General features: G+C 38.9%; 1 protein-coding gene across 2 annotated transcripts; it reads right to left on the reverse strand.

Moving 5' to 3' along the window:
• Window positions 1-1,109: 1,109 nt before the first annotated feature.
• Window positions 1,110-26,382, reverse strand: LOC134558567 (pituitary tumor-transforming gene 1 protein-interacting protein-like). Of its 2 annotated transcripts, none has more exons than XM_063412558.1 (7): window positions 26,151-26,382; window positions 23,986-24,038; window positions 21,524-21,632; window positions 18,779-18,887; window positions 15,255-15,320; window positions 10,715-10,761; window positions 1,110-3,958 (listed from the first exon to the last, which is right to left on the reverse strand). In XM_063412558.1, exons 1-7 carry the CDS (start codon window positions 26,263-26,265, stop codon window positions 3,909-3,911), a joined length of 549 nt encoding a protein of 182 aa, XP_063268628.1. In that variant the 5' UTR covers window positions 26,266-26,382; the 3' UTR covers window positions 1,110-3,908. The 2 variants fall into 2 exon arrangements, with proteins under 2 accessions (XP_063268628.1, XP_063268619.1); XM_063412549.1 differs by having other exon boundaries at window positions 15,255-15,323; window positions 26,151-26,357.
• Window positions 26,383-27,525: the final 1,143 nt, after the last annotated feature.

Raw genomic sequence — 27,525 nt, forward strand, 5'->3', positions numbered from 1 at the left:
TGCCTTTCAAGTGGTTGTTCTAGCATCCATAGAAAGGATAAATCAATTAACAGCAAGCTTGGCCCTGCTGCATTTGGAAAGATGAGAGCCTGTGTGAACTTTGAAAAGCTTCCACTCATTTAACATGATCTGAAGCACAGGGGCAGTCTGAGATGCTGGCTAATTAGGACCCCAAAACCAAAGATGATAAAGTCCAGATTCAGGCAGGCACTGTGGGAACAGCCACATGCAGTTGCTGTCAACTTCACTGTCTCCCCAGACTATTGACTTCCCCTCTCCCCATCATTTCTTCTCAAAATGTCTTTCATCCCCTCTGTTCCTGTCTGGCCCCTGATGCTCGGACAGCAGGAAAAGCATCCTAGCTGTTTCTGTACCATTTCTCTCTGGACCAGCTCAAGTCCAGAGCTGCATGTTCAGCAGCTCAGCTGGGGCATCCTAGGGTTGCAAGCCACTGACACACAGCCCAGAGCACCCCTCGTGCACCTGCTTGGCATAACAAGAAACTTTGAAAGGATACATGGTGAAATCTATGTATGGGAGTCTGAAAAAAGATACCCTAAGAAAAAATAATTGACCATCTTCCAGAATTAGTTTTGTATGACTACTTAATAGTCAACTAACAATTAAGAAAAACATGGTACAGACAACTAAATGCAGTCATCACAAAATCCAAGATTTCTGAAGTGGCAAAAATATTCCTGCATTAAGACAATTTAAAATAATATCCTTCAATCTACTAAAATTTTCTTCAGCTATGCAAATTACACCCAGTGATACCACTCTTAAACCTGTCCCACCTGAGTTTTGAGTACTGGAAACTCTATTCTGTGGAAAGATAAACACAAATTTTAGTTTTTTCACTTCCCAGACTGTTCTTCTTTTCAAACAGCAATACCTTCACTAATAAAATTCACAAGCAATAACTACTAAAAGTGTAAACAGAGGAAAGGGAATAGATTGTGAATGGAGGGGAAATCAGACCACCACCATAAACAGAGATACAGCTCTCAGGCCCGGGTTATGCTGTTTCCTTACTTCCATTTTGTTATTATGTTGCATACCTTCTATTTCTTTTGTTGAAAAAGGGTGGAGGAGGGGAAGCTCACACCTAAGATGATAAATGCCTTTATTCATACACCTGAGAAACAAAGACACAACAATAACACTTTCTACAGCTGTTTTCCCAATTACTTGTGGCTACACTGAAATACAAAGGCAAGAAACCCTTCTTGTGGCAAGCCGAAGTAAGAAAAAGTGACATACAGAGAGCAGAGAAGGTAATTAATATAATGAAATAAGGGTATTTTCCATCCAATTATTTGCTCCAATGAACACAGAAAAGAAAGGTTAAATAATCTGAAAAGTCTGGGGATTTTGTGAGGATTTTTGCATTTTCCTTTAAGCTCCAAGGCTGGTGTCCATAATAGTCTCATTAAATTAATAGTCTTGACTGTGTAAGCAAAAATATACCCTATTTGATGTCCCGCTTAACATTTTGTATAAACTACAGACTAAAGTTAAGGCTTAACATAAGGTAAATTTGACCACAGTCATTACCTTTTTATGTCCACAACTGAGATTTAGGAATGTCAATTCTCCTGTTCCCTTTTCTCATAATATTTTGGTTCTCCAAGTACTTTACCATCTTTGAAATGGTAAGAAAGGTTGTCCCTCCTCCCCTTTTAGATAAAATACATGACAGCCCTTCGTGCATTGTAGCAGGTGCTGAAGAAAAATGCTTTTCTATTAAGTCAGGAATGTCACTACTTGGTTGTGAGACAGCAGACAGACCTTCATCATTTTTGCGAAAGTTATCTCCAGGGAAAACCATCAGCATGTTTCATTTCCACACTAGCAACTCACTCTTATCACAGACCATCATTCTTCTAAGACAGGCATTTGAATAATACTTCACATTTGACAATGGCTGACAGATAAAGAAACACGAAATTAAACACAGTGCCTACTAATAAAGCGCTAAATATGAGTTAAAAAAGGACAAAGAAAAAACAGACCAGTATTTCATTAACACAAGTTACAATACAGATTCAGAAAGTGAGAAACCTATTTTTATATAAATTCCTGCGAAACTCTACAGAGAAACAGTTTGCAGAGGTAAAGCCAGTGAAAGAACACTGTACCAAAACCAGTGATAAGTGTTATTTACCAAACCTAAGCAGAGGCAGGTTCTTTGACACTGCAAGGAATGGTAATTCACATCCTCACCCACAGGCATGATCTAATTCCTGCCACAGAAAACTGGCAAAAATGCACCTTTTTCCTTCTCCAAAGTCATACTTGGTAGCTTCTTTTAAACAAAGTTAATTTAAAATGGTATGGAACAACAGAAGCAAACAGAATCATATTCAAGATGTTAAAGAGTGTATTTTAGGAATGTGGACAAAAATGATACAAACATCTTCAATACTGTACATTTGTTTAACAGACAATAAACAGCAAGGGAGGTGATTTAAAATGTGCAGAATAAATGGGAACATACAATCAGACTGGGGGCACAGAAGAGTTCTTTGCTTGTCACTTCATAATGGTAAGCTACTAAAAGTGCTCAAGGAAACACTTCTATGAAAAGAAAGAAAGGAAGTAAATCACATTATGGAAAATACCAAAAGAACAATAAAAGGTTAAAAAAAATACTGCCTTGTTACTGTACTGGGTCTGGCAGCGACTGAGGTAACTTTATTCACAGCAGCCCTTACAGTGCTGCTTTGCTTTGGATTTGTGGCAAGAACAGTGCTGGTAACACACCAGTGCTTTGGCTTTTGCTGAGCATTGCTTGCACAGCATCAAGGTTTCATTTTCCCCCCACTATGCCTGCTCTAGCAACTGGGCCAGGGGCGAGCAAGAAGTGGGAGAGGACACAGCTGGCACTGTTGCCCAGAACTGACCTAAACTGACCCTATTCCAGCCTCACCAAGAAAAATGGAGGGGGGACTGGGCAAATGTCTGCTTCTGGGAGGTGGCAATTGCCTTAGCAGAATTTGTTCCCACTACCCTCCTTTCCTTCACTTACTGTGCCTTTATCTCAACTCTTTGCTGTTCCTGTTCTCTCCCACCTGGTGCTGAGGGAGGGAGGAAGCAGCTGGGCAGTGCTCAAGCTGCTGGCCAGGGCCAGCCCTGGTGAACTGCAGAATCTGGGCAACTTTGGACTTTTCTTTTTCAATATATATTAACTTTGCAGAAGAAAGTGTTCACACAGATTGATGTCTCATAAATTTAGGAACACATAACTATGTTTGTTTCAAGACTGACCTTCTTCCTATTTTGCTAACTGGTTTCTTTTTCACATCAGTGCTATAACCAAAGTACATATTAACATTCCCACAACTGAATGTCATTATTCAAAAGCAACTATGCTCCTCTCTGGCAACCCTTACACATTACACTCTTGGAAGAGCTTTTTCCAGGCAAAAAACCCCTCCACCCACAAGAATGAGCATGATGTATTTTTCACCAGCTATTTCTGCTATGTGGAGCTGTGCTTACACGTTGCTTTTTCTTTTATATATATATGTAAAATCTCTTTATCTAGGAAGAGAGAATAACATGAGAACAACTACTTTAAGTGGCAGTTAAGACTGAACTCAAACACACTATTGTGACTATTAACCATCTAAATCAAATAATAAAATATAGATCTAAGAAGAGGAAGATAACCAACAAACTTCAGTGAACATTTCAACAACAAAAACCATTTATAAAAAATTAGTTCTATACACATAGGAGATAGAAACATGTTATTTCAGACAGTCATTACCTGCTTTTAGTTTTATAACCAGGAAAAAACACTTTGGAGAGAAAAAAACAAAAGCAAAGAGAACAAAGGGCAAATGAAAACAAACTGTCTTCTTGGATTCTGGAGTTACAGTTCTTGTGGAAGGCGCTCATCTTTATTCATTCTCAAATCTGCTGTAAGGGTTATCAGAATCCTGAAGAAGACCTGTAAAACAAAATGGGATTACGTTTATCATTTTCTTAAAACAGAAAAACTTTGAGTTACTGACTTCACTGCAGTACGTACTGCATGTAACAAATCCAAAAGGCAATTCTTGTAATAGCTGCACTATTACCTAAACACTCAAGTTCTATAATAAACTAAAAGTGTTCTTAAGCACTCCTTCTTCTCAGACTATAATAATGAATAAGTATTTCATGATTTAGCAGGGAGAGAACATTTTTCTATGAAAAATTATCATGGAAAACACATTCCTCATTTGTGAGGTATACCCCAAAAAAATGCACTTGTGAGAGTCAAGCTGCCAAAACCTAAGTATAGACATGATGTCTCAAGAACAGATTCTGAGTGGCCAGTTTATAAATGCAAGACTATAAGATCATCATCCTTTTAAAATATAAGATGCTGCTAGTTTGACTTAGTTCTACTTCAATTACATCCAACCATCTGTCACATTCAGAGAGCTTTTCTGCAACAGGACAATGATCTCTAGGAAAAAATGAAGATTGCTTCTTATGTGCCCTAAAACCTCCAGGGACCAGAACAAGAGCATCACTTAATCCAAGTTGCAGTATGTTTCCCTCACAAAGATTCTTAATGACTTTATACTAGAATACTGTCACAGACAGCACTGCAAAGCCATCCAATTATGCTGAGTGCCTGGATATGCAAAGCATCCTCTGTATGGATTAGCTGAGCAATTGCTGCTCCACACAGAAATTATTTCAAAGAGACCTTAAACCACACTTTAAACCTGGGGTAAGCAGAGGACTGAAAATAAAGGAGTCCTGTAAGAGTCCAGAGGCTGACCTTATGTTGTGAAAGGACAGGACACTATTCTTGTCTTTTCTGCCAAGATTTTTACACTGATGTCTGACAGGGACTCTTCTCTAGCTCATTTGCCTAGGCATGGAGACAGAAGATAGTGCAGCCAAGCTACTCCAAAACAAATGTTCAGATTCACAATAATGAAAAAAATTCTTTTCTAGTCACTGCCAAACCTTGTGAGAACTCCCCTCAGTCCTTTTCATCCCTTACCTCTCTTCCACACATACCTGCACACAGATATTGAACATTCACTGTTTTATCTGAAAGTCAAAACCAAATGGTGCTGTAGGCAGACTACACTGTTGCCTACCTTGTGCAGCTGCTGAGCTTCATGTGAACTGCCAGGTTATTTAAAGATGCCAGTCAAGCAGCACCACTGTTCAGTGCTGATTACTGTATTGGTTACTGCAACTAACTACCTGATAGGGAACAGTAAATATTTGGAATAAAGAATAAATATGAAAAGTCCTATAATCACTCAAATAAACAAGATTACAAGCAGTCAACTTGTAAAATATTAATAGCAAAACTATACCTCATATATAATGACCCTTACTTGTCCAAGGATTAAGCCAGTAGCACTTATAAAGCTTCAGCCAGGTAATATGACATATAGTCTATCTATCTGGTATAGTACTTTGCATCAGAGGTACCATCCCTTTCTAAAATTGTTTTTGAAAAAAAATAAAAGAAAAATTTAAGCACTTGTTTAATAAGAATATGCTTAGATGATATAAATGTAAAAAATAATCTAGAATATTTTTAGATTTTGAAATTTTTATATTTTTAAACTTCTAGAAAGTGATTACTTCTCAAATTTTAATCTTACCTTTCATGCATTTAAACAAACAGTTGTGATGTCCACTAACTTTATTCTAGCTGTCAAGTAAAGTAATGCTCAATTTTAAAAACCCTCTTATCCTTGTCCTGCCATTCAACCTTCAGTGCCTTCAGGTAACATTCCTGCATTAATTTAACCTCAACTCAAAGAGAGAAGAAACATTTATTTTACTCTCAGATTGTCACCACCCCCACCTTTCCTCCAGAGTTGTTGATACTTTGGCAGTTAGGATATATGGCTCCTAATATATTTAGCTTAATATATGTGTTACCTGAAACACAACTGAGTAGTCCAATTTTTAAAATAACTGTAGTACTTCTGGATCTCACCCCTTCGAAATACAAAACACATTTACACAACATTTACCGAAAATCAGCATCAATACTAGAAATTACCACTATTATTACAACTGCCATTGCATAAACTTCCTGCTCTCATTAAGTTCCATTTACAAATAAATGCACCTAACTTCAAAAAGCTTTCCACAAAGTGGCAAGAGGTGGTACCATATTCCCTGACAAAATGAACATAGCCTGCAGATTTTCTTCATAGAGTCTGGCATGTGCTTATTGTATTTTTTTTTGATATTTCATTCAGGACACATACTAAACACTTCATAGGTCTGAAAGTAGTACAGTAAAACACTAGATACTGCTTCTTTACAGTTCAAACAACTGAAGCCCAATGGAGAATAGATATAGATATATCTATTGCATATATATATCTATTGGTATCTATATCTATATGGATATAGATACCACTATATCCACTAGTGCCAATTGCAAATTAACCAGAGGACTGTGTACAAGTCCTGATAAACCTTTCCTATACCATTCTGAGGAGTGAATATACTTTTCCTCTGCCCCAAAACACTCAGCTGAAAGCCATCTTAGAAAACTAATCCTCATTTTTCAGGTGAATGTGTCATTTTTACTCCTCACTGCAAATGCCATTCCCAGTAGTACTTGTGTTAATTTTACTGAATTATGTTTAGGAATGAACAGATGTAATCACCACCAACCAGGCATTAGCATGCCTAACCTAAAGTACTCTAATCTGTGTCATCACAGAATACTGAAATAAATAGGCTTTAAGAACTATGGGTCAATCTATGTGAATGCTATTGGCTCTGACTTCACAAACTGATCACCCAGGAAAAAGAGACTCCAAGGGAAATGGCAAGCCCTCCTTCCAAATGAGGATAACCAGGGGTTACAATCCACTTTGCTTTCAGCCTTGCTCTCAAACCTGCACCCAGCATTTAAATTTCTTTTACCCTGAGCATTTTAAGCACATCATAAGATTACTTTAAGTAAGAGGACTGAGACAGCAGCTCATCACTTGTACCAGCTCTTACTGAAGAAGTATCAGGCTGCAGTAAGTGGACAAAAACTATTTGGAGAGACCTACAAAAAAAGGGGCATGACAGAAAGCCTCTGTCAGCTGCCAGAGCTGCTCTGCCAGTGCCACTCCGAGGAGCTGGCAGCCCATGCTAATGGGGCAGCACTTCTGCTTCAGCTGAAGCTCTCATGCTGCCTTGAAGCAGACAGGAGTTGTCTCAACTTTTTCCTGTTTGACATGAGAGCCACTACCCAAGTTGTCATTTACCCTTGGGGATTCAGAGAAACCAGATGTTTGTATCTTCAGGAGCCTTGCTAGCAATCAAGTCCATTACATGTCACTGATGAACTTGAATATTGGCACACGGGTCACTTTAAAGTTCTTACTTCTATTTACTCTCATTTTGAGGTTAGTATTTGACCAACTTAGTAGTATCTAACACTCAAAAATTGGAAAGGTATAGTAGTCCAGTATCTTTCATTAGTTTGTATGAAATAATGAAGAATATTAAAGAATATGAAATGACAAAGCAATGGTTAAAAGAAATTAATACCTCTTTCCAGCATATTCATTTATATTGTACACTATCTAACTATGCACATTCCCAGTCATTCAGATCTGACTCTCATCATGTACCAACACTGCCCAAAACCAGAATTAACAAGTGAAATACTTACAAGAGACTGTTTATAGTTGAAAGCAAAAAAAAAAATCTAGTTTGCTACATGTCTTAACCCCTTATTAAACCTTTCCTCCTTATTTTTAGCCCCCCAGATTAACAGCTGTATTCTTCACAAACTAAATAGCTTTCAAATGCAAGGTTTTCCTGCCTTGTATTCAGAACACTAAAGAAGGTCAAGGCAAAGTATCTACCTTGAATAGAAGAAACATTAACTATCATAAACTACTGAATATGAAATCCAATGTCTTAGTTACATAAAATAAACAAGAGAGGATTACAGATCATTCAAATAGCTAATCAAAACCTTTGTAGAACTAAAGCAATGAAATGATAATCATTTTGCAAAAACTAAATGAAAAAAAATCCTTCCACTAATAGTAGGCAAAATCCTCAAATAAATAAATAATAAAGCAGCCTCTCACTAATGCTATACTGAACACACAATAAAAGCAAATGCAGCAGGAATTAAATTGTAATTCCTTTGTGTACTACACAAGCTGCAAAGTACTCTGAATTCTACTTTAAATTTTTCCTAAGAGTCAACGTATAATTTGTGCAATCATATTGCATTCATATATGTGAGCAAATGAAAAATACTATCAAATTGTGCAACAAAGAAACAATTGAAAGTGTGTACTCCTGGTTGCTAAAGCTCTATTGCTTCCAATGCTCCCAAAGGATTGTGGCTACAGTGACACCTGCAGTGCATTATAAATGTGTAATTACCATTTAAATGGGGTATGGAAAGCTGGGGGATGAAATGGGAAAAGGCATTCCCTTAAAGCCAACCAAATACTGAAATTTCAGGCATCACCATCTTAATCTACAGTCAGGTTAACAAAGTCATTGTCATTCTGCCACTCATCCATAACTGAGAATCCTCTCTGCAGTGTGTAAGAGTGCAAAATAATCTAGTGCCTCCATAATTATTTGCAGCAATATTTATTAGATTATGTTTAATATGCTAACATCTATATTTTCTAGACAGTAAAAAAATGGGGAGAGAAGATCCAAGTCTACTCTACGTCTCACCAAATTATTCTGACAATCATTTGTCTGTCTATTATCAGAATGCAACCCTTATATCCAACAGCAATTTTATTTTTGGATTTCAAGATTTATATGTATTTTGTTATTCATTTTTCCTCAGTTACATACATCCCTTAAGGATGTGCTAATTATATTTATGTGAGAGCTAGATTTTTCTTTAAGACAAAAATTAACCATAAGATTCCAGGCCTCAAATTGATGTATCTGATAATATGAATTAATCTTTGCTCAGGTAATACAGCAAACCTGTCAATAAACTTTATATGGAAGTTTGCTAATAAAATTTAAGTTTTATACTCAATTGTAGGTAAGCTGCATTGCAAAACATAAGAGCAGGAAGAAGTGACTACGACTTCTTACAAGAAAGAACACTTTCCATGAACACAATGAATGTACAAACTTGTTTCTCATTAATTCATTGATAGTGGAGGCAAAATGACACTAGCTCTCCCATGAGTGTGTGCACAGTATAGCTACAAGCAATACTTGATTTATTGAATTTGATGTCTGTATTCCAGAGGCATTGCATTATGCAGTTTTAAATTTCAGGCAACTCAAGTACTCCAACAAGACCCACAAAAGTCTCAAAGTTAAGCACTGAAGAGACAACTGTCTTCAGTAAAATGTAGGGCCATGCAGAGACAAAGGAACTGGTTTCACAAGCAGAACATAACTGAATGCAGCTTTCACATCACTGAACCCCAGAGCAGGGCTCTGATATGGGAGCTGTGATTCTGCACCCAGGACTTGCATCTTGGTGCATCCAGGAAATGCAAGGGTCCATTTGCACTGAGTGCTGCAAGTTATTGTGGGGACACAGCCATTGCCCTAAGCTCTTCACCAGATCTTCCCAATGATTCAAACTTGCTGAGACTGACTGTGAGGTCTCTTGTAAGGAGAAACAAATACAAAAAGACTGTGTTGTTTTTGGTTGTGCTTGGATTTTGTTTGCTCTTTTAACATCTGGACTACCGTCAACCACTCAAACGCCTCTTGAAACTGAATTGTGGTTGAGATACAGGGTTAATTATCCTGTAAAATACCACAGAATAATTTCCAAGACTGCTATTTAACAAAAATTACTTCCAGTTTCTACAACATTCTTCTGTAGCTCAAGCTTCACCGTTCTGGCAAAGAATCATTATAAACATTCTCTAGGCAGAGAATTCCCTACAGAGTTTGTCTGTATCACTTCTGCATCAGGCAAAGGGCAGGCTGCAGATTCATGAAGGCATTCCTAGACTCTGCCAATCAGTTTAACAAGAGGATGAAAATTAACAGCTTTGAGTGACTGTTCAGACCCCTAGAAACACCTTCTCTGACATTAGTGCAATTTGCATAATAAAAAATGCAGCAGAGTTTTAGCAGATCTGTCTCTGAATACACAGTACTATTAACCCTATGAACAAATCAGATGAAAAGTGCAAGCACTGACAAACCTACATAATAAGAGTCTCCTATACAACACAGCAGGTCTTACAGTCTTGTGATAGTCTTCTACAACTGGAAGCTTGCACAGCTCCACATAAAAACAAAGAAAACATATTTTATCCCTACATTAGGCTGCATCTTCCACTCTTCTTTTTTAAGCTTGATTTAAAAAGCTTGCTATCTATTAGTCAGTCTCTCATCCTTCAAGAGCCATGACTCCAGTAGCAAAGTTCAAGTAGGTTCATTTATCACATTCAGTAACAAACCCCAAAGCCCCCAAACTCAGTCCTCTTACTTAGAAACAGACAGAATGAACCACTTATTTTAATCAAGATATTTAAGTGCCCAGCACAAGCACACTGTCTTCTTGCTCAGTTGGGCAGTCAGTGCAGGAAGAGAACAGGAGCATAAAGTGCTGAGATCAAGTGTCAGAAGACAGGCATCAGCAGAAAACCAGGCTTGATTATTTCTGTTGGTCATAAAGCAGCTTATTTCTGCAGTGAATTTTAAAAATAATTAGGGAAAAGGAATCAACATAGGCATAATATCAAAACAAGTTGACACATACCATACTTCTTACGTATTTCATCATGCTTCAGTTTTCTTTCATGTTTCCTGCAAGAAATAAAGGGATCAGAAGAACATTCAGACTCTTTTGAGCTGTAAGCAAACTGTAATTACATCCAAAAAGGACAAAAGCATTTTTTACATTAGTATTAGTAATTACATTACCATTTTTTTTTAAAAAGCACACTTAGCAGTTGTATATATCTATTTACTAACTTTCTATTTACACTTCATCTGTAAATATCTACATACACTGCATCTGTAAGACCATAAATTCTTACTAATTGATAGTGCAAACATAAGATGTATTTATTACAATAAACACTAGGAAATACTTTTCTATACAAAAGTAAAGCATCCACATATATGCACACATTTATACACTGAGGTGTTCATCTATACATAGGAAGCAAGGCACTACACTGTAAGAGTCTCTAATGCTTTCCAGCAAGGAGCATCAGTGTAAAATTTAGCTGTGCCCAGAACATACTTCGGAATACTAATTCAATATAATAACTCTAAAAGGCTAAAAAGGTGTGCAATGTACAGCAAGTGTAAGTGGAAACTATTGCTTTCTAAAATAAAGCATGGCATCCATACAGAGAATAATTTAAAATATTGTGCTAAATATAAATTGGTGACCATAAGACTGTTTTCAAGGCTGTATATCTAATATTGCCAAACTGAAATTATTCATATAAACCAAGTGTCTGATGGGTTGATTTCTCCTTCTCCTTTGCAAATGTGAAGAGGAGAAAAGGAAAGATATCTAAATGGAAAAAATTTCATCTATTCTCAGATAGTTTTCCTATACTACAAAGGAAGGATCTATTTTGCTTAGTTTAAAAAACAAACGTAAAAGCTCCTACACAACTGCTTCATGACCCAGGATCTATATACCTTGAAGAAAAGACATAGAATTAGGCAAAAATGTTCCTTAAAAAAATTTAATAAATAAATAATAATATAAATATATATATATATATACACACACACCCTTTTTCTACCCCTGTCAAAATTCAACCCAGTCAGACAAGTTGTGACTTCTGCCGGATTCCAATTTGCACATATTCAGCAGAAAGCTGTTAAGCACTGACAGCTTAATTCACCAAAGATCCCATCTGCCCTGTGCATATTCCACCTCTGAACAATTCCTACTGCTAATCAGATCCTGTGTGTCCTCAGAAGCAATTATCCTGCTTCCTACTGAGCTGAGGGTGGAACTGGCCTTTTCCAGCAATTGCCCTTCCGGAAAAGCATGCAGATAAAGTACGATGAGGTAAACCAAACAAGACACAGAGACTCAAAACCTTCCACTACTATTTCCTAAAGATACTCACATTCATTACACCCCTCTGCTTTATTCAGCCCAGGCAGCAATGTAAACAAAGCAACCTGGCCAAAATGCAGTAAGACACACTGGAGAATCAGTGTAATAAAATCCATGTGGAGAAAGAAAGTCAGGATTGAAGAGAACAGAAAAAGGAGAAGACAAATTTACCCACTGAAGGTAACCTGACAACAGGATTTCTGCTTTCTGTGGTACCTAGGAAGAAGATATTATATGGGGCAAGGGATCTCAGGAAAAGAATAGAGCAGTTCTGCTTAAAGCTGCCTTCTCCAGTATAAAGCTAAACCTTTCTACTGTATAGTTTTCACATTACCTCAAACCCAGTTTATTACTGGTGGTACTAATGGCATTTCTTCTTTGTTTTGCATATCCTATCTGAAGTAATGGAGACTCATTGCTGCAGGTTCAGCTACCGAAACCCCAGTACTTCAGTAGTTAGTGTGAATCAGTTCTGAATTCAGAAAGCACCTTCTTCAGAAGGGGATGGTGCAAAATCAAGCTGTGTAGGCTTTAAACCTCAGAAATTCTTTAGGATACTTCCCTAGGCTATTCAAAACAAACCACCAAACATCTAATTAAGTTTGAAGAGTAAATCATTAATATCAGTGAAACATTCAAACTCTGACAGGCAACCATGATGGCATCACTTCACCCGTGACTAAATTCTTGCCCAGTAAATAAGGCTTAGGTACACATCAACCCAGAAGAACCAGACACAGCTCTGAAGAGGCAGTCCCTGAATCAGCCACCCAAAATTACTGCACCACCCACATCTCACATTATGATCAGCTCAAGTCCCTTCAGTCTTCCAAGCTAGTTCTGTTTCTTAACACTACTGCTGCTGTTACTCCATCTTATACATGCTAAAGTCTTGACTTCTCATCCAAGTTGTCTCCATTGCTGTAAGCTGAGGAAGTATTTTTCTCAATACTAACAATTCACATAATAATTTTCCATACTTGGTTCTTTACAAATAAACTACCATCCTTTCTTTCCCTGGCCTCTCTCCTTGTTCTCCCTTACCAATACACTATCAATTTAGACTTGTCACTGGATCTTATTGCTTAGCATTTATTTACAAACTTCTAAAATAAATAATGATTTATAAATTATATAAATCTAACATAAAAATATATCATGTATTTGAAGCTGTAAATAATTGAATGTATAGAAAAACACTCACTACTCAATGCTATGCTTAAAAATTATTTTTCATGTTGGAGATAATGAAATCAAAAAAAGGACTAAAGCCATGCAATAAGATACCTGTTTTGAGTCAAAAATTGAACTCTAGACATCCTTTTCTTCACGTCCCTCACAGTAAGTGCAAACTTAAATCATCATCAGTAACCTTCAACTCTCTCAGTAAACTGACAGCTAGATTCAGCCTTGTGTAGACAAGCACAGAGCCAACAAAATTATCCCTACTTTTCATTTTAACAGGCATCCTTTAAAGAGACACTAAAGTACCCAGAATTAACTGAATTTTAATAAAAACAAATATTAAACTTAAAAAGTAGACTTTTACAGTGTACCTGAAAAGACAAAATACTAGGTGCTGCAATCATTTTAAACCTTCCACAAAAAACATTTCCATGGAACACTGTGCAACTTGGGCCTCCTTACTTTGTTTTTACCATTCACTAAAGGAATCATGAAATGAAGCTCAGGCTAGTGCAGTTCAACTTCAATTGCCAAATGATATTAACAGCTGTATTTGAAGTAGCTGTATCCCACAGAAAAAAACTCACCATGTCATATGACAAGAAAAAAACAAAACCAGGTAGACACAAGGTCCATGCTATGCCTATTTTCCTCCCATGATATTTATCTGAACAGCTATTCAGCTATTTTCATAAACTATGTGAAACTTCACAGTAGAAAGGAAGGACTACACAGTACAAGGCAGTGTTTTCCTCTGCAGGTGGCTTGTCAAAAATGGGTTGTTGAGAATATTAATTTGTTCTACAGCCTGCTACAAGCAATCCATCCTCCAAAGGTCTTAGAGGAAGCAAGCAGTGGGTAGGGTGAGGTGCTCTAGGTGCTGGAAGTGGCCTACTCCTTGTGTTTTCTCATGACCCCCAGCCACATACACAATAGGTATGTGTGTTCAGAACATGGAAACACCCCAGGGCTGCTGCTAAGCTCTCTCCTGCTATTAAAGCAGTTTCTGCTTCACAGACACACTCCTGAGACAAGCTGGGAAAGAGGAATGCTGCTCTAAGTAAGGCTGCAGTGGCGCTCTGGCAGTGCAGCCAGCTCCCAGTGACCCTTGTTCCTAAGCTAAATTCAAGAATGGAGCTGGTATTAGCTCTGTGTTGCTAATTGCCTAGTGCAACACCACTTGCTTGGTGTGTGCACAGCACACTTTATGCTCCAGAAGCATCAGACTTCCTACAGATTAACTGTACCAAGAATTTGAAGCTGATACACAAATCACAGTGCAAAGGTTATGGAACACAGTTGTCCCCCATTATGCAGCTAGCCACAAATCTGCTTTATAACAAACACAGTTAAGTGTTGTCTTAAACTGAACAGAGCTGCATAATGAAGGATGTACATTTCATCACAAGGCACATGGTTTTGGCTTACAAAAACGGTTGATATTCCTCACTGGATCCCTTCTCTTTAGAAAGAAACAAAAGCATTCTAGGATAAACATCATGTTCATGTTCACTAGCACTCTACTGTGCTGTCACTCATTATAACCGGATTAACAGGTAGAAAACTCCCCTTTTTTCTGATCCATTGCAAATATATGGTATAACTTATCTAAGAAACTGTATGTGAGCATATTTCCTAAGTTGGACACCTATGTCTTACCATTCCAGGCACATTAAAGTGTGACACTTTCAGCTCACAAATTCAGATGTATATGAAAACAAACTTGCATCTGTTCTCTTCTTGGATAATGTTTGTCATTACCTTGCAATGATGCACAGAGCACTCATGGTACCTGCCACACTGAGCATCAGCTTGTTTGCTCTCTGTTCATTTACAGTAATACAGCCCCTAATCAGGCACATCAACCTCATAATAAAGCTGTTTTGTAAAAACCTGAGCTGTAAAAACTGTCATGCCCACCCAACATCACAATGCATCTTTGTTTAGTAGTCTGTGTATTTCTTGGACAGAATGCTCCTACATCACCAGGAAGTGTATAGCTATATATCAAGCTGTCAAGACTTACCTCTGAAGAGACTGTAGTCTTCGTTCCTCTCTCTTCCTAGCGAGCTGCTCCTCTTCATCATCTAGTCTGCTAGAAAAATAAGGAGGGAAGGAAAGCATAAGAGGAGGAAAAAGCAACTTTATTGCTAAGCTATCATTATTTAGTTACTTTACTTTCAAAAAGAATTTATAGTCTGACCAGAGATACTACTTCATAGCCATGTAAAATTTCACAGCTGAGTTAAGTATAACTGACAACTTTGTGTAATTATCCTTTCACTTTATAATATCCAAATGCCCTACTCATGTAGTAATATGCCCTTCAGCCTCCACAGGACTATTTACAGCTTCTTAAGAAGTGGATGCAGACTGTTCCAGAAGCAGGATTCCTAACTGCCCTTTCCCCCATGTGTCACACCCCATTTACGACTCAGTGTTCTGCACATGCACAGTTCAGTCCATTGTTGTCCTCTGGAAGAAGATTGATGATTCATAAGGCTTTGATGCCAGAACAATTTATCTTTCCAACAACCATTACTATCCAATCTCGAGCTGCCCCAGGAAATGAGTCTGCTCTGGAATGAGCAAGGATTTACCCGAGCATCAGCTGTGTGATTCTGGGAAATGCTGAACCTACGCAGTACATCTGAGCTGTGCATGTGCAGATACGCTCTACTGAATTCTCTGCTGCACTTGAGCTTTGTGTCCTGCCTTAGAGAAAGCTCAGCTTCACTTAACCATTAGATAGGTGTAAGACCTGTAGGACTCTAAAGCAAATGTCAAATAATTTTTCTGTTAGTTTTTCCATGACAGAATTTATGATGATTCTTCGGGATTAGTAAAGGGACTAATGTTTGCCCAGGTGCTAATCATCTTCCAAAGTGAATACAGTTCTGAAGATGTCTGAGGTTATTATTTACAATTTACACCTTAGCACCATTACCACACATCTGCAGCCACCAACATCTAAGTTAAGCAAGAGTGACATCCAGTGGTTAATTACAGCATGTCAAACGCTTTAAAACACAAAATTCAGACACATTCAGCTCTGGAAATATGAACTCAATTCTCTCATGTGCTCAAACAGTCCATATATCTCTCTGAACATTTTAGTTACTTCAATACAAGCCAGCACTTCAGAATCCATGCAATGTTTCAGAAACAAATTTCTTAGTTCCAGCTTTTACACCTAAAGAATTAGAAAAAACTTGGGGGAGCAGGAAACACGTGCAACAGGTCACTTGTATTTGAAAACAATGTTAGATCCTTTTGGAAAACTAACCAGTTCTCCATATCAGCATGTCCAGCATGACTAGAAGCTCCCTAGAATGGTCCTTCTTGGGCACCCTCCAGTGAAACAGCTTTACTGGAGACCCCATGTCTTATAACTATGCAATAATCTTCACAATTGGTGTTGCAAAATATGAAAGCATCAAATAAATAAAGTGTTGCTATATGATTCAGAAAACACATTTCTTCCCTGTAATTAAACAGCATTAAGTATCTTTCTGGATACTTTGAATGAATTGTTCTTCCAAATTCATGAAGTTTGATATTATACAAATAAAAACGTGGTTGATAACAGAAGTCCACAGAAGTCTATTTAGTAGAGTTTCATAAATAATATCTGTTCATGAAACTGCCACAAGTACATGGAACAGACTCTTAGAAGCCCAAAAACAGAGAATAAAAATAAAAACTATACACCAATATTCCTAGCATTCCTGTGGAAGGATGGACGTGGCTGAGCCAACTACATTACTGATGTGGATTTAATGCATTTAAGTATTGTCTGCATTCAAGGAAAATGTAAGTTCAGGCTTCTCAAACACTTAAACACCGGCTTAAGAATTCCCAAAAGAAACACTGATACCTCTGCAAAATAAGGTTACACCTCAGATCTCAGATGATACATCTAAAGAGCCAGTTAAACAGATCTGGTAATACATTTCTACAACCTTTCCTTCCTCCTATTCACGAAAAAAAGTTTATTTTGTGGAAAATGTGCCCCCAAAAGTAAGGAAGAAGAGAGCAAAAGAATTCTAGCTGAGAATCAGTGGGCTTAAAGCCAATAGTGTACCAGGCTTCAGTGTAATAACACATTCTGACTTCTCCTGAAATAAGCTGGACCCCAGATTGACAAGACCTATAAATCCTCTAAGGGTCACAAGATTAAGCTTGACACCTTTGGAGTCTTGGCATACGATGACTCTCAACTAACCCTCTATTTTTAGAATTAGATGTTACGGTACTGATTGACAACTTAGCTACTAAAACTGAAGTCTGGCACAAATATCTCTTTTCACAGGATTCAAGCTTTATTTGCTGACATGTCAGCCACAGGGGCCCACTCAGCTGTTCTGCAGAGGATGCTGGCAGATCTTATGTAAGATCTAAACCTGTTCTTTACATTTTCAGGGCTTATCAGCACGGGGCTAAAGAGTATTTATTTTTGCACTAGGGCAGATTTGGTATACCAGCCTACCAACAGAACAGGTACATACTTCTTCCTCAGGGAAGAGAGAAAGGAATGAGATGTTATTTACAATTATTTTCACACTTCTTTAAAACCACACATGTACCATATTTCTGTGGCTCTAAGGTCAGCACTAAACAATGTACAGTTGCATAAATTCTTTTAAAAAAACCAAAACCAAATCTCAAACAGGAATAATGAGTCAAAGGTACTTCAAAGAGTACAGAAATCATCTGTACTTTCTTAGACCAAGAAATAAGGTGTCCATTTTATTCACACAGGAAGTACTGAAGTACAAAAAGAACAGAGTGATAAAACTTGATAAAGGCAAGCATGCTGTGCTGTCCCACTTCACATTACAGCACTGATGTACCCATTTTAGCTACTCATCAACTACTTCCCCCCTTTAAAGAATATTATCTATTTAAAAAAGCCAGTTTAAAAAAAAATTACAAGTTCTCCAAGATCTCAAGAACATTTAATTTTTGGAGTATTACTTTCCTTGAATATAAGTAAATCATTCTTAGTATCTTAGAGCAAAGAGGTATTATCTTGCATTTAGAATATCTTTCTGAATTAGCAAAGAGAGCTAATCCCTTAGATACTGACTGCTGACAGATTCCAGAGCAACTCTGAAAGATGAATACCAAGTGCTGTATAGGACATTATTACTCAGTTACTTGTTACTTATCTGGTCACTTTTTGCTGTACCATGAGCTTGCCTTGAAAGAAATTATTTATACCAGTATCACAAGAAGTAAGGATTTATTTGGTCATTGAAAGATTTCATGTCCAATGTTAGTAAGAAAGTGTATAACGTAGAAGTGTAAAGCAATAGCTTACATGAAGTCAGACACATCAGTGCTGTTATCACTAGGAAAATCACTTCCATGTCATTCCAGCATCATTTCCACTGTCATACTACCTGTCACTAGGTATCTCTTATCTTGTTCTCTTTCTCAAACAAATAAAGCAAAGTGACCAAAACTGCTTCTAAATGAAAATACTATTAGTATACTGTTATAGCAAAGGAAACAAAGTTAGCAAAGGAAACAAATACATGTGTTTACCTCCTGGAACGCCTTCTGCAGTAACAGCAGTAACAGCAACAGACTGTTATGGACACCAGAATGAGTCCAGCTACCACAGCCATGGCAATAATTAAAGCCTCAAAGTTTACTGAAAAACATGAATATATTCAACTTGTTAGACTCCATCATTAACATTTATCTTTCTCATAATTCTTCCCTTCCTTTCCAGACATTTTTTCATCCCTATATGCAAGAACCTCCACGTGATTCAAACTTTGCTATTAGGCATAATCTACTCTGAGTAGACATTAAGTAAAACCACATTTCTCATTTCGTTACTTCCCTACAAGTTACAAACAATTAAATATACTTTATCCAGTAAAGCAAAAATAATAAAAAAAATTAAACAAAATTTAATTTTTTCGAAAGTGTACTACTTAATTGTAGCAAAAAAGGGGTTTTGGACTGATTAAAGTGCAGGAAAAGACTGTCAGTTTTCAGTCTACATTCCTGGCACCATTACCTATTTCATCTGCTTACTATTCATGAAAACACCCAACACAATTAAGCTACTTTGTATTACACTGTCCTTCACTTCACTCTGTTAATAATCTGTCAACACACGTTATTAATACAAAATTGTCACTGGGAGCAAGCAATTTGTTTTTGACTTTGAAAGCTGCACTATTCACCTTCAATTTCAGCAATGGTGAACAACATTCATCTCTTAATTTTATTTGCTCAGAGAAAAAAACCCCATCACCACCACCTTCACAAGTTAATTAATTTTCCTGCTGTGTTTGTAGGGGACAGTCTCAGTAAGACCATATAACCCCACGGCATGGTGCTGCCTGTAATTTGTAAAAAATCTATTAAAGAAATGCATGTTTGAGGGTGTTTTTGTTGATGAATTGGTTTGAGCTTTTTTTCTACTTTCACTTCTTTTTTTCCTGAGAATGTGCTCAATTATGAAGGTTTCATTCTGTATTTAAGCTACAGTCAATCTAGAAACAGGATGGCACACAAGATAGAAGCCATTTCCACAGCAGCAGTAAACTGTCAAGACCACCTTTAGTACCAGTAGAAAAGGACATGTGTTTCTCTGCTTTGTGTGTCTGAAAGTGTTAACTTCACAGCAGCTCGTTTGATGCCGTGTTTTGGCTTTCCGGCTCAAACATGCTGGTAACACATCAATGTTTTGGCTGTTGCTGAACAGGCTTCAAGAGCACCAAAATATTTTTCCACCTTGCTCCCACCCCCTTCCCTCTGCTCCCCCCAGTGATTAGGGCTGGACACAGGCAAGAGACTGGGAGAGGTCAGGAGGGGATGCTGACAGAACCCTTGACCCAAACTGGCACCACACAACGTCCTGGTCAGCAAAAAATCTCAGGTGAAGGAAAGGTAAGTGCAGGGCGTAACTGGCTTCCAAGGGGAAACCAAATTCCAACAGGAATTTAATGTCTGGGGACTGACTGAACAACAGTCTACCTCTGGGGGGTGGTAAAAAAAATTGCCTTTTTTCCTCTCCCTCTTTTTCCTTCCCTTTTTAAACCGTCTTTATCTCAACAGAAGAGGTTTTCTGCTCTTGTTCCTTTTTCTTTCTCCATCCCACTGGGGCCATGGGAGAGAGAGAGGAAGCTGTGTGAGTACTAAGCTACTGGCAGGAGTCAACCCTCCACACTTTCAGAAAAAAAGTCTGCTAAACATTTCATAGTGAGAGCCTTTACTACAACACTGCAAGACCAGTTTTCCTAAAAGTGAGCTTTATCACTGAAATTATATTCGTACCATACCCTAAAAAATTCCAACAAAAGCATAAATGTCTGTGCTCGCAAAACAAAGCACAAAACCCTTCTGTAAGAATATAGGACTGATTAAGGTCACCTGCACTTTTTAATCTAGTCACTCTGCAGCAGTCATCAAGTGGTAGTGTTCAGAAACATGCACGTTCCACTTCAACAGCAATCTTCTGTTTCTGCTACCCTAGTTTAGACTACGGCAAAATCTCTCTGTGCTAAGCACGGTAACTTTCTTCAGTCAACACAGTCACTGACAGCTCACTCCCATTTGGTTTTGTCCTTTAGCCTCCTGGTGTCCATGCACAAACACACAGAAAGCAGCAAGCCTTTGTTCTGCTGGACTGAAGCTGCACTCTTGTTTCATACAAGAAGCTTTCCAATGCCTTAGGTATTCTCTGTTCCAGTCTGGTCTGATTTTAGATCTGTACAAACATTATTACAAACAGCTCCAAATATTTCACCCTGACAGCAGCACATGCTCAGTCCTGTATTTTGTAGTAAAACATAGCAAAAGGAAATTGAAGAACAATTACACAATGCAGGATTACACTGTGCATGTTCCTTTTAAACCTTATCTACATGGTCTTTGGTACCCATCAATTACACTGTTATTTCAGTTGTTTTAGCAAAAATAGCATTCAAGAACTTGTGTGTGGCTGTGTTCCTGTGGTCTTGGATCACTGCTGCCACTGGAATATAAAAGAATTGTGGATCTAGATAAATCATCCAACACTTTCAGAAATTTTAAAGAAGGTAAGAATGTTTTAAAGCCATCGCATCAGCATACCTACACTGGCTGCTCACACAGTAACCTTAACAATGAGTGTTTCTATGCTCAGAAGATTAGAGCTATGGCTCCAAATCATAACCACTGCCTCCTTGCCCCACCACTCCAAATACATTATCAGGAAACAGCTCTAGCAAGCTGTCTTACTTTTATCATACTCATAAATAACTCTACAGCAAAAGTAAAATTAGTACCTACTCCAGCAAACTCCCCATCGAGCATTTGAGAGAGAACACAATGAAGATGGTGGAAAAATACTTCTTACAGGGTAATCGATACATGTGTTGTTGGTGTAACACCAAAGGCACTGTGCAAAAGAAACAAGAAAAAACCCAAATTATTAATCTCCAAAAACAGTTAGGAATTTAGTGCACCACTCCAAAGACATATTTCTTACGTGAATGTAATACTGGAAAAATGGAACTGCTTTGTCTTATAAAGTCTACAGAAGTCCTCGTACAATTTCTCAGTAAAACCTAAACTGAATGGTGAACAAGAACATTTTGTACTTATAAGTAAAGTAGCCTGAAAATATTTGAGAACATATTGAGGTACTCTGCGTACCTGAGGGTAAAATGGCTTTGGGTTTAAAATTACTGGAATTAACAAATAAGAAATTACAAGAATTAACAATTAAGAAATAACAAAATTGGACTGCCAACTGTTCAGACTTTTAAAACACCTCAAATCTTTAAGGAATAAAAATACACCCATAATCTTACTTCAGCCTTGCGCTTGATTATCAACAGAAATAAAATAGTAAAGAATCCTTGTAAGTCTAAAGGAGCTTTTGCTGCAAGGTAATGAATGATTCAGCCTCATCCAGTCCCAGCTGCAAAGTACTCTGTGTACCTTAATTGCACATACTTACATATCTGGATATTTTTAAAATTTAAAGTTTTTATGTGTGTTGTAGTTAAAATTCCCGTACAATATTTCTGCTTTTAAAATCATCACTAAGCATCAAGCTTAGGTTTTGGTTTCATCTGTTAAAATAAATACTTATTCAGAAGCCATTTACCACACAACTTAAACAGTGAAATAGTTTTGAATGACAGCAATAGGAATCTTTAACAGAATGTGTTTTTAGGATTCATTATAAAAACAGTTCAGCCAGGAACTCTGCTTTATCTAACAGTAATATCAAGAACATCTCTGTCATACATCCTCAGTTACACAAAGCCTGTTATCTTGCTCTTAATGGATTACAAAATGTTAAATACAAAGGAAACCATCTGTAGCAGATTCTGCTTTCTTGGAAATAAGAAGAATGTATTACTATTTTATAGTTGCTAGACTGTACAAGTTAAACATACCTGTAAGGACACATCAACAAAAAAAACCTAAGGAAGTAGAATTCACTTTGCAAAAAACGTGCCCTTTTAATTATGGATGTTAAATGAGAATATGTTTTGGTTCAAATATTTAATAAGAATTAACAGTTCAAAAACAACAACCAACAGGGGGCACAATAAAAGTCACTGTTAAATTCTGAACATAATGTGGACCCTGTTTTGAGTAGGAAGCTGGATTAGGTGGCTCATGAGGTCTCTCCCAAATCTGAATAACTGAAAACTGTTGGTGACAATGGGAGCCCCAAAAGAGCACTGTATCATTCTGATGGAGACTCCTGCATCTAACTGCTGAAAACCTGTCTAACCCAAAAGGCAACACCTGACACAGCTACTGGCTGGAGCAGGGGCTGAAGTACAAGCAAATATCTCAATTGGTTCATTCCCAATGATAAATGAATCTGACAATACACAATCATTAATACAATTCAATTAATATTTTTCCCTTAAAGCCAAAGTATGCATAAGTCAAGCAGATAAGTTCAGATATTTTTCAGTCTTCCCTGGTGAAAAGGTTTTCCGGTACTGGAAACTTATATGCAACTTTAAGACTAAGATGTTTCTTTTCAGTGACATTTGAAGTTTGAATTTGAAATAATCTCTCACTTCTGCTCTGCAGGGACTAATGCCTTTTGCAGGCTTATCACAATCTTTATTGTAGAGCTACAGAAGTTTTCAGCAAAGAGTGGAGAAACAAATTCTAACATTTAAATGTCTGCCTTACTGCACTCTCATTGGAAATCTAAACATTTTGCTACAACAGTGGCTTGGCCTGGCAGTGTTAAGCACACACAGCCTGATGTGGTCAGTGGAGGGACCTGCACGCTCTACCTCAGTTACAGGCACTTCTTGGGGCATCCAGAAAGAAAGGCACTTCCAGTTTATTGGCATTAATTTCCCAGTTTTTCTAACACAACAGCAGAAAAGCAAGGCATTTTAACTGCCTAGGACTGAGTTTATTAGATGGACACTTAACCAAGTACTACCCACAGAATGAAGATGTGTCTGAGGCAGCAGCAACATCAACTTGCTCAGCAGAGCCATAAAAGCCCTGAGCACACACCAACACTGGAAGCCTGGATTCGGTCTGCCCTCTCCAGACAAAGCACAGAAACACCGCAAGTGACCAAATCATGGAGCAACCCTGGCAAAGTGACAGCACACTGGCATCACTGTGACAGAGGGGAAGCAACACATCAGCTGACCCTATCCCTTAAATAAGAAACAAACAGCCAAAGAAAGCCTAACAATATGATTTCATATTAAGGGGAAATTCTTATCAATTCAAAAATATGTTAAAAATCTTACCGAAACATTTTTTAGACATTCTTCACAGGACTTCTGGGAAAATTCTGAACATGCTAAAAAAGCAAACAAAACCAGAATATACGAAGATTATACATTTATTTTTATTTCATAAGGTCAAGCATTTATCATAGTATTTAACCTTTTCTTTTTCTAATCCTAGATACAAGCAATAATTTTGAAGTAATGAAATCTCAGTAATTGCATTCCAGGAGAACTGCAGCAAACAGAGAAAATGCATTTAAGTTCAACCTTAAGACACAGGGAAACAATTCAAGCTTATCATTAACCTCAGTTTGCTTTCTCTAAGGACAACACAGAAGGTGTAACCCAAGAGTCTCCTGGTATCTTTGCTGAAATTCTAGAAGTTGCACAGTTCAGTTTATGGAACATTCCAAATTCTGCAGCTTTGGAAGCTTGGCAAAAGGTGACCCTTGCTTAGGATTTATCCCCCTCCATAAGTATTAACTTTTTTTCTGGCAGAAGAGAGTTTTTAAAAGATAAAGCTCTGCAAATAATATGATTTTAAATAACAATAAAAACCACTTCCAAATATAGGACACAAAGTTAATATGCAAGAGAACAATAAGAACTTTAACAGAAGCTTGGCAAGCCAAGCAATGCATTTTCTCTGAATTTAAAAAAAACTCACATACTTACTGGTGTTTACATTCACTTTTTTTCGAAGTGTCCCATGTTTGTCATCTTAAGACCAGTGTTTTTTATCCATAACTCAGACATGTTGCCCACAGGACCACATATATGCCTTAGCCCTGACCTAGACAAACTACTTGAAAGATGAGGGGGAACCTCCTTCCCTAGTCTGAACCTGGATTTTTCTTCTAGCAATTGTAATTCCTGTGATAATTTTTAGACCAGTTAATGAAACAAGCTTGTTCTTATTTCAGCACATCACAAAAATAAAGGGAAATGAACTCCAAATGGAGCATTATTCACAAGCAGTTGTCAATATGAGCTAGAGTTACTTGCTTGTGAAACAACTACAGATTTCAATATTTTCTTTTTATAATTCAGTATTAAATATTCCTGGTACTAATTCTTAACATTAAATGCATTTTACGTACCAATATATTTATCTTTAATATATTCATACCAAAAACCCCCCTTACCAGTTTATCCCAGACTAATTAAATTGTTACAGGTACCAATTACCAGCCTAAGTGTAAAGCTCATATACCAATTCATAAAAAAACTACATGAGGAGCAGGTTCAGAAACCGTTCAGTTTATACTCAAAAATTTTCAAATGGGATTTTTCAACATGGAGTGCCACCATGCTTATAAAAACACTTCATTACTTCTTCAATGCGAGATTTAAAACACCCAAACAAACAAGCTTTCTGAACATGAATCAGCAAAGCTAATTTGCTTCAAGTTAGTTGTCTCAAAAAGCTGGAGGCTCCCTTTTCAAGTATAAACCCTTCTTCCCTAAAGGAAATTAAACACCTCCAGCTGGGATCTAGACACACCAGTCAAGGTGCACTTGTGATACCCAAGTCTGATGCCAGCTAACCTGACGTGCACCTTTGCGGCCACATGTGTTGGTGGCAACTAAATCTGAGGCCGAGCTTCCCCAGCTGCCTGCCAAAAGCAGCGAAGTGATAAACGATTCCAGCAAAACAGGGAGGGACGAGCATCTCCGTCAGCTTTTCCTGAGGCACATTCCTCATCATCACCCAGGGCTGAGCAAACCCTGGGGACTGTGTACACTCTAGGACAACCCTGCTTGAGCAAGGGACCTTGGACCGGGAGACTGCTGTGGTCCCTACGAATCTGCGATTCTGTGACTGCCGTCTCCGTGCCGCAAAGGTCCGGACTCCTCCGTGGCCCCGCAGGCCGGCAAACCCCGGTGCCATCAGCCCGTCCTTCGGCCGGGAGCGGGCTGTTCCCTCCCGCCCACGGGACCCGCTCCGCGCCGGGGGCAGCACCACGGCAAACCCCGAGCTCTCCGCAACTCTCCTGAAGGCGCTTCGGGCGCCGCTGGGCCCTTGCACGCCTCGGGGTGAGCCTGAGCCCGTGCCCGCCGCCGAGCCCCTCTGCCCGGCCCAGGGCCGAGCGCCGGCCCGGCCCGGCCCGCCCGGGAAGGCCGCGCGGCCGCACCGCGGCACGGACGGGGCCGCAAAGGGAGCGACGCCCGCCCCTCCTTACCCTGCGCCGGCGGCGGCGGAACCGTGGTGCGGATCTGCTCCAGCCCCGCCACGGCGCGGCCCCACAGCAGCGCCAGGCCGGGCAGCCACAGCGGGCAGCGCCGCGCCGCCTCCATGGCCGGGACGGCTCCGCACGGCCCCGCTCGCTCCGGGACCGGCCCCGCTCGCTCCGGGATCGGCCCCGCGCAGGCGCCGCCAGCCCCGGGGCGGGCCCGGGCGGGCTCGGGCGGGGCTCGCCCTCCGTGGTCTGGGACTGAGCGGGGCTGGCGCTCATCCGCAGGCACTGTAGGGCGGAGCTGACATACCTTAGGGCTCTTCCTCTCCCGTGTTCGTTTGATGGGACACCCTTTTCTCCTTCCTGTGCAGTGTGAACTTTCCGGTGCCTGTGAGGGCAAGGAGGTGGCGAGGATACCCTGCCCTGGGTCCTGCTTCCTGGTTTGGTTAGTGAAGATGCCCAGCAAGCTGACAGAGCCAGCAGAGACAATAAAGACATCCCCAAGTCAGGGCTGGCCAGAGAAATTAATAAAGAGATGGAAGAAAATTGAGAATTTTCCATGACCTTTTCATTTTAAAAGACTCAACGAGTTGTTGGTTTTGCATGGTGACCCACCTCTCAGGGCCTTTGGGAAGAATTTAGTGCTTTTTCAAGTGCCCAGAACTCCCAGATAAGTTTGCAAGATACAACACAGGAACAAAAGAAAGACCCCAAACCTTCTGATTTGGCAGGGTACGGACAGACAAGACATTTTAGGCGTCTCAGTGGCCCTAGATAGCTGTGATTAGGCACCAAATCGAGTCTTTAATGGCCAATGAAGTGACCTGCCGTGCTGTGACAGCCAGCCTTGCTTTTGTTAAACAGTCCTACAGCTGCTAAACTTCATTAGCTTCTCTTTAACCTGTTCAGGAATGGGAAGTTTGATATTTGTAATTAATAGCTGAAGAACTGGTGTAGGTTTTGCTAGCGCTCAGAGATTCTGCTTCAGGCAGGAAGCAAACACTCCTTCCAAGTACGGCATTGTTTAGTCAGCAGTGACTCCGGCTGCGTGTGACCTCCCTTCCCAAACAAACCTCTTCTTTTGGACCACTTTTATTACTCTTGTGCAATAAGGTCATTGTTGCTATAGAAAGTATTGCAATTGGTTTGTGGACATAAGGACAGCGGACCTGGGCTGTTTGAGAGGCTTTTGTAAATACACTTAAGCCTTAACAAGGAATAAGAGGAATGTTTTTTCACAGTGCTTGATGTTGCCATCCTATCTATTTTTAGACGTCTGATTCACCTCATCGCAGAGATTAATCTCCCTAAAATCCCATATAGTAAGAGATGAGTAGCTCCAGGAAAAATTCAGAGGGAATTTGGATAACTTCTAGTATCT

The sequence above is a fragment of the Prinia subflava genome, chromosome 1 (genome assembly GCF_021018805.1).
Source record: "Prinia subflava isolate CZ2003 ecotype Zambia chromosome 1, Cam_Psub_1.2, whole genome shotgun sequence".
NCBI classification, from domain to species: domain Eukaryota; kingdom Metazoa; phylum Chordata; class Aves; order Passeriformes; family Cisticolidae; genus Prinia; species Prinia subflava.